The sequence below is a fragment of the Diabrotica virgifera genome, chromosome 9, assembly GCF_917563875.1.
Source record: "Diabrotica virgifera virgifera chromosome 9, PGI_DIABVI_V3a".
Taxonomy (NCBI): domain Eukaryota; kingdom Metazoa; phylum Arthropoda; class Insecta; order Coleoptera; family Chrysomelidae; genus Diabrotica; species Diabrotica virgifera.
In genome coordinates this window covers 198,844,238-198,852,369 of record NC_065451.1, presented here as the reverse complement: position 1 = coordinate 198,852,369, position 8,132 = coordinate 198,844,238, and the positions used below count along the sequence as shown (strand labels likewise).

Sequence of the window (8,132 nt, the reverse complement as noted above, 5' to 3'; positions counted from 1 at the left end):
GCTAATTTATCACGGAAATAAAAAATTTATTGCTGTAGCCGTTTCCGAGAACAGTGGGTGCTGCCAGCTTTACGGTAAAGTTAGCAGCACCCACTCTATATTATCTCGGCCATGAAAAGGATTACAGGGATCATTTTAACGGCATATTTTATTGCTAATTAATTGCTCTTGATTGGTAAATTAACCAATCCCGAAAAACTATCCCATCATCCCCTAGCGCAAAACTCACCCCCGAAAAAATGATTAAAATCGAAAATTAAACCCCAAGGAATTAATTGCTAATTTATTTCTAATTTATTACGAAAAGAAAAAAAATATTGCTGTAGCCGTTTCCGAGAAACAGTGCGTGCTGCTAGCTTTACGGTAAAGCTAGCAGCACCCACTCTATATCTCGGCCATGAAAAGGAGTACAGGGATCATTTTAACGGCATATTTTATTGCTAATTAATTGCTCTTGATTGGTAAATTAACCAATCCCGAAAAGCTACCCCATCATCCCTAGCGTAAAACTCACCCCCAAAAAGATTATGAAAATCGAAAATTCAACCCCAAGGAATGAATTGTTAATTTATTACTAATTTATTACGAAAAGAAAAAATATTGCTGTATCCGTTTCCGAGAAACAGTGGGTGCTGCTAGCTTTACGGTAAAGCTAGAAGCACTAAAGCTAGTATAAAGCTAGTAGCACCCAAGCTATATCTCGGTAAGGGAAAAGGTACAAGACCCATCTTAGCGGCATATTTTATTGCTAATTAATTGCTCTTGTTATACATTAACCAATCCCGAAAAACTACCCTATCATTCCCTAGCGCAAAATTCACCCCCGAAAAAATGATGAAACTAGAATATTCAACCCCACGGAATTGGTTGCTAAGTTATTACGGAAAGAAAAAATTTATTGCTGTATCCATTTCTAAGAAGCGATGGTTATGCCAACTTTACGGTAAAAACAATCATAGGTATATCTCGACTATTGTCGACAATGATAAGGATTATTATAGGGCCCATCTTAGCGGCATATATTATATTAGTAAAAGTACCCTATTAATCCTTACCCTAGCAAAAAACTCACTCCAAAAGTCGAGATAACGGTCAAAACTACAAAGCCTGAAAAGTGAAATGCGAGGTATTAATTACCTACTAATAGTAGGGCAGGAAAGTATGCTAAATGTGCAGTCACTCGAGCGCTTTGGCGATCTACTGGGTTGTGAAGAGTAGGTCCTAAAACCAAAAAAATTTAAGTAGAGTTTTCCATTTTGGTGGTGACTTTCCATTTTTTATTTAATTTTCCATTTCCAACAATCGTTTTGCATGTACTTAACTTACCTTATCTTAATCTGATGATTTGGAGTTTTTCTAAGGATAGATTTTTTTTCGCCCCCCCCCCTTTACGAGCTACCCTGTATTAAGAGCCAATATGTGGTAGAGGTACATTTACAGGGTGCAAGGTTTCTCCCCATATGATAATCTGACGCGCTCGAGTAACTGCAAAAACCGCCGCTTGGTCTCCCCTACCATAATTTATTTCTGAAGTTTTATGCCAAGAAACAATTTATTGTTGCAACTTGCAAGTGTTTACTGTTTACATAATAGTATTATATAGTATAGTATACATTATAAAATTAATAATAATGGCAACTATTAAATAATGACAAATATTTTTATTATAGATGATTGGTGATTACTACCTCAGTAGTATTAATGTGTATGTATTCTCAGGTCTCGCTGGCTACTGATACCGCATATACAACGTTCCATTATGCAAAAATTATGTATGTAGTAATTAAGACCACTTGATACAGGGTTTCTATTAATCATTGGTGCAGTCAGTAGAAAGGTGAATAATGCAATTTATTGCTCTACCCTTTTCCAAAAAAAAAAAACAAAAAATATTTTAGCTTCATACTTGCTACAAGGTATTACATACCCGTCTACCGATTGTTTCTCGGAAGGAGGGGAATTGATAAAAGGCATAGAACTATAACAAAAACTCAAAAAAAACTTTACTGTCCAAAAAATGATAATACGTATAGTCTACCTCGTCCAGTGCTATTTTATAGTAAATATCGATTTTTAATCAATAAATATATACAAACTTAAAATCAGCGTTTTTAAAAATAAAATTTTAATGATCGCATTTTATGATTCACGGACGCCGGACGGAGATATTATGTCTTAGACATAATGACATAATATAAAGACAAGAATACCAAAATGCTCTCTAAATAATACTCAACGAAATCAGAGAGGAAGGTAACTGTAGAGGAGGAATAGACAATAATTAATAAAAACAATAATAATGGAATCTTCAGAAGAAACTGTCGTAAAAGCCAAAAGGCAAAGAAACGTGGAATGAAATGATGATGAATTCAGAACTGCAGTAGAGGAAAAAAAGCAAGCTAGGCTTAAACAACTTCAAAGAAAAACAAGAAATGTCAGAGAAATTTATAACGAAACGAGAATACAAGCGACTAGAATATACAAAAGAAAAAAAAGAGAGGCTTTGAAAAAACAAGTACAGGAAATCCTAGAGCTTAACAACAGACACGAAAGCAGAAAATTCTACAAAAGAATAAAAGAAAGCACACAGTCATTTAGCCAAAAATTGGCGATATCCAAAGACAACGACGGAGAACTACTAACAGAGAACCAAAAAATTATAATGAAAGAATACTTCGAGGAAAACCTAATGCAGACAATGAAATGATGAAAACGAGACAATATAATACGGCGGAGCAGCAAATTGAAAATCCGAGCTATGAAGAAGTACTTCAAATAGTAAGGAAACTAAAAAACAATAAAGCGCAAGGAACAGACGGAATTCTCTTCTTCTTTTTACTTTATAAATAGGCTCAATGTCTGTATTACTTCGGTTTCTAGCCTCAATTAACGTTGTCTGACCATCTTTTCCTCGATCGTCCCAATGATCTTGTTCCATTTGGCGATTTGTCTCTTGCTATTCGCACTTTCTATTTTCTGTCATTCTTCCTATGTTGTGTTTACTGTACTTCTTTTCATGGCCGAGATATAGAGTGGGTGCTGCTAGCTTTACCGTAAAGCTGGCAGCACCCACTGTTTCTCGGAAATGGCTACAGCAATAAATTTTTTATTTCCGTAATAAATTAGCAATAAATTAGCAATTAATTCCTTGGGGTTGAATTTTCGATTTTCATAATCTTTTTGGGGGTGAGTTTTACGCTAGGAGATGATTGGGTAGCTTTTTCGGGATTGGTTAATATACCAATCAAGAGCAATTAAATAGCAATAAAATATGCCGTTAAAATGATCCCTGTACTCCTTTTCATTGCCGAGATATAGAGTGGGTGCTGCTAGCTTTACCGTAAAGCTAGCAGCACCCATTGTTTCTCGGAAACGGCTACAGCAATAAATTTTTTCTTTCCGTAATTAATTAGCAATAAATTAGCAATTAATTCCTTGGGGTTGAATTTCCGATTTTCATCATCTTTTTGGGGGTGAGTTTTACGCTAGGGGACGATGGGGTAGCTTTTCGGGATTGGTTAATATACCAATCAAGAGCAATTAAATAGCAATAAAATATGCCGTTAAAATGATCCCTGTACTCCTTTTCATTGCCGAGATATAGAGTGGGTGCTGCTAGCTTTACCGTAAAGCTAGCAGCACCCACTGTTTCTCGGAAACGGCTACAGCAATAAATTTTTCCTTTGTGTAATAAATTAGCAATAAATTAGCAATAAAATATAGTCTTAGTCTGAATTTGGTCTTATGAAGTGGTGCTGCTGACTTTACCGACATTATCGAAATACCGTTTTCAGATTTGGATTCAGAAGACAAAACTACATAAGAATCCATCAATACATCTGCTCTAAGTATTCCAGGAGCGGCAACGCAATAACACACAGACTTTTGCAAATTTATAAACGAAAAGTTTTCGTTGAAAAGTTTTCCATATAGATACAACTTACAGGGACATACTGTATAAACGCTACATTTCTTGCATCTCTCGACTAAGCTTTATGTATTTAAATAAACAATGCATCCTGGGAATAGCGGTATATACAGAATATTTAATTAAATGATCTAAAGATGGAGTTTGAGGTATGATATAATTAGTATTTGCCTCCGATCGGTTAGGTAAAGGCGCTTGCACAAGGAACTTGGATATAGTTGAGGCAGAAGCCTTTATTGTCTACGTCGTTTGGGGCTTCCAAGCCATCTGCGTGGAAGTAGAGTTGAAAGGGTTTGACTGTACCTGCAAAAAAGACAAAACTAACTACCTACTCTGAGCTATAAATTATTCAATGGAAAATGTTAAATACACAATTTACAAACAAATTAATTAATATAAAGCTGAACACGTTGATGGGTGTAACGCAGCGTTTCCCAAATGGTGGGTCGCGACCCGGTACCTGGCCACGAAAGCAAAATGCCGGGTCGCCTGGCTTTGACGAATAGGTTTTTGGATAAATAAAAAGAGAGAATTAATAGCTACCATAAAGAATATGTTTTTGAATTTTCTCAGAACGCTCAATCTGAAAAGCTTGTACTGGCTTCTTATGAAATATCAAAATTAATTGCTGAAACAGGTTATCCACCCACAATTGCCAAGAAATTAATAGTTTTAGCAATGAAAATAGTAGCATCTCGGATAATATGTGATGAAAAGCAGGAAAGGCAAGAAGTGAATTCGCTGGCTCTATCAAATAACACATTGATTGAAGCGTAGGATTGTGGAGATAGCAGATAATATTGAAGAAACTATTATGTCACTTAAAGGACTATAACTATTTTTCCTTGCAACTTGATGAAAGTACAGGCATATCAGGTAATGCTAATCTAATATGTTTTGTAAGAAACGATTTTGAAAATATTATTCACGAAGAATTTCTATTTTGTAAACCTTTGTCAACAAGAACAACAGCTGAAGAAATATTTAATCTAATTGCTAGCTGCATTAGTGATAATGGAATTGAATAGAATAAATGTGTGGGACTTAGTAGCGATGGATCTCGGACAATGGCAGGCACTCGTACTGTACTTTTTCCGGGGATCAAAGCCTTAGCACCTGAATGTATTTGGGTGCATTTAGCATCCACAGCGAGGTATTAGCTGTCAAAGAAATGCCATTGATTTTAACCGAATCTATGAAGGAGATTGTACATTTTTAAGAAAATCTCTCCCACTGAACTCACAGTATTCTCTGCTTTGTGCAGAGAAAAGGGAAATTAACATGAATATCTTATTTTGCACTACGAAGTGCGTTGGCTATCAAAAGGAAATGTTTTAGAAAGATCTATTGAATTGAAGGAAGAGAAGGTGGAAGCTGCAACAAAAAAACTTAATTTGTAGACACATCGCGCGGAAGCAGGAAATTACAAAGCTTTTGCAAAGCTAACGGAACTACAAAAAAAAATAATATCGTAAATTCATTGTCAGATGAGATTTCAGCGGCTTTCAAGAAACACCTGCTAGGACCGGAGGTCCTGCAAGAGGCAAATCTGAAGGAATACTTTCCCCCATCCACAGCAACAAAGCGTGGATAAGGTATCCATTTACAATGGACGTATTTTGAGTCAGTAATTAAACTATCGTGTGATAAAGCAATCAAAGACATATTAGAAAAATACCACTGATAGATTTTTTGCTGATTTGCCGCCAGGAGTAGGTACCCGTACCCAGTTTTAGCAGAAAAAGCGATAACATTTCTAATTCCTTTTGTTACGACCTATAAGTGTGAGGTAGGGTTTATAACACTGCTTTTCCTTAAAAATAAATATAGGAACCATTTGGAAGTCGAACCGGACCTGAGGATAAAATTAACATCTACATACTTCTCTGTAATATTTGATTATTATTTTGTTTTATTACATTTGTGGTTGAGCAAATAATACTTTATTAAAATATATAAAACTTTAATAAATATTTAAATATGTTTTCTTGTACACACACCAGGCTATGCAAAAAATTGTGGGTCACGAAGAATAAGCACAAAAATAACCGGGCAACGGGAAAATAAGTTTGGGAAACGCTGGGTAACGTCTATAGACGTCTAATTTCCATTGATGTAATGTGACATAACGTCTATAGACGTCATTTTTAAAATAACGAGTTGTGACGAAAAAAGATACATTACATCTACAGATGCATATTAAATGTGGCACGATGCCCAAGGTCGTCGTCCACATGTTTACAAAAAATGTTAAAAAACTCAAACAAAATAAAAAAATATTTTTAAGAAACGCTTTTCTTTAGTTACGAGTGACTAAAATTAAACATATTATAAAAAAATCAACTAAAAAGCAAAAAATAAAAAAAATTCAAAAAATCTAACACATTCGTCAAAGAAAAGCGTGGCGCGTCTTCATCGAATAAACGGTTTTCGCACCACGCTTTTCTTTAACGAATGTGTTAGATTTTTTCAATTCTTTTTATTTTTTACTCTTCAGTTGATTTTTTATAATATGTTTAATTTTAGTCACTCGTAACTAAAGAAAAGCGTTTCTTAAAATTATTTTTTTCATATTTTTTATTTTTTACTTTTTAGTCTTACACTTTTCAAATATTATATGTACAAAACATATGATGTACAAACATGAAAAGTAGTCGGAATCTAAAATTTGAAACTTTATTGTTTATTTATGAAACATAACGTAAACAATTAACGTAAAAAGTGAAATTATGTATAGTTCATATAATTAGCTACAATCTGTAAAAGTTTCAAGTTTCTTCATTGAAAAACAAGAAAATTTTAGCATTTTCCGTTAAAATCGTTTTTTATTTAAACAATTAATAAACAAAAAAACTTTTTATTGACTATTCGTGTATTTTTCCCTCGAATGCATATGTCTGCAAATTTTTAGTCATTTCCATTGAAGAAAAGGCAGTCAAATTAGCCCAAAGATTTGACCCAAACAATTAAACTAAATAAAAGCGTTTAATTAATTAATAGGACAAAACGAATTCCAATGTTAATTGTAGCACAAAACGTCTCCACCGGTGGTTTTTCTAAGACTACGATAAAAACACGAATTTTTTTAATTCGAGTTTTGGTTGAAGTTTTGTTTGGTATGGTACTGAAATTTGACACGAGTAAACGCCGATTTATATATAAACAAATGTATAAGCGTTCAAAATTTTAAGCTTTATTGTTTATTTAGGAAGCATAACATAAATAATTAACGTAAAAAGTGAAATTATGTATAGTTCATATCATTAGTTACAATCCGTAAAAGTTTCAAGTTTCTACATTGTAAAAAACAAGAGAATTTAAGCATTTTCCATTAAAATCGTTTTTTTTTTATTTAAACCATTAATCAGCATAAAAAAGATTTTTTTGTTGACTATTCGTGTATTGTTCCCGCGAGTGCACATGTCTCCAAATTTTCATTCATTTGCATTTAAGAAAAGTCAGTCAAAATAACGTCTAAAGATTTGATGCAAACTATTGAAGTAAAGAATTATTAAAAATTCAACAATTTTCCTAATCTACTTTGCGAAATACAAAATGGTGTACAATTGCTTATATATTTGACGCACTGTCCTTCAACGTGTTAAATTAATCGCCCTACACCAATATGTGGTCTAGTAGATTCGGAATTCGGCTAGAAAATTTAAACCGAAAATAACAAAATACAGTTTGGCAACATTATGTTATTGTGTGAGTATTCCCGGTTATCAACAGGAACGTATCATGCTATAAAATTTTAAATTACGTAAACTATTTTCTTACATTACATTCTTAATAAAATATAAGAAGAATACAAACACTTAAAGGCCAAAGGGCAAGCCGGTTTCCGCGCTCGCAGATCCACCACTGACCACCTACCTAAAAGGTCCATCGTTTTTTAAATTCTATTATTAATATCTGTTTCCTTTTTTCCGTTGTCTTCTAATTTTACTCCTGAGTACTGGAAGGTTCGTGCTTATTCTACATTTGCTTCTATTTTAATGTTTATCTTTTGTTCTTCTTTATTTTCTCCTATCGCCATTTTTTATTAATTGTCATTCCATATTTTTTTAGTTCTTGATTCCATATTTCTATATTTCTTTGTAAATGTTTCTCATTTTCGGCCAATATGACAACGTTTTCGGCGAACACTCCTTCTGAACTGTGTATACTCTTCAGTTTCTATAACCCACATGCATTTTTTTAA

The 8,132-nt window shown here is 33.6% G+C and overlaps 1 protein-coding gene across 1 annotated transcript in view; it reads right to left on the bottom strand.

The window, feature by feature from the left end:
• Positions 1–3,978: 3,978 nt before the first annotated feature.
• Positions 3,979–8,132, bottom strand: part of LOC114334212 (uncharacterized) — a 166,422-nt gene continuing 162,268 nt past the window's right edge. Inside the window, exon 11 of the mRNA XM_050660786.1 lies at positions 3,979–4,231. Coding sequence (XP_050516743.1) covers positions 4,110–4,231 — 122 coding nt within the window. The 3' untranslated portion in view covers positions 3,979–4,109. The remainder of the gene's footprint in view (positions 4,232–8,132) is intronic.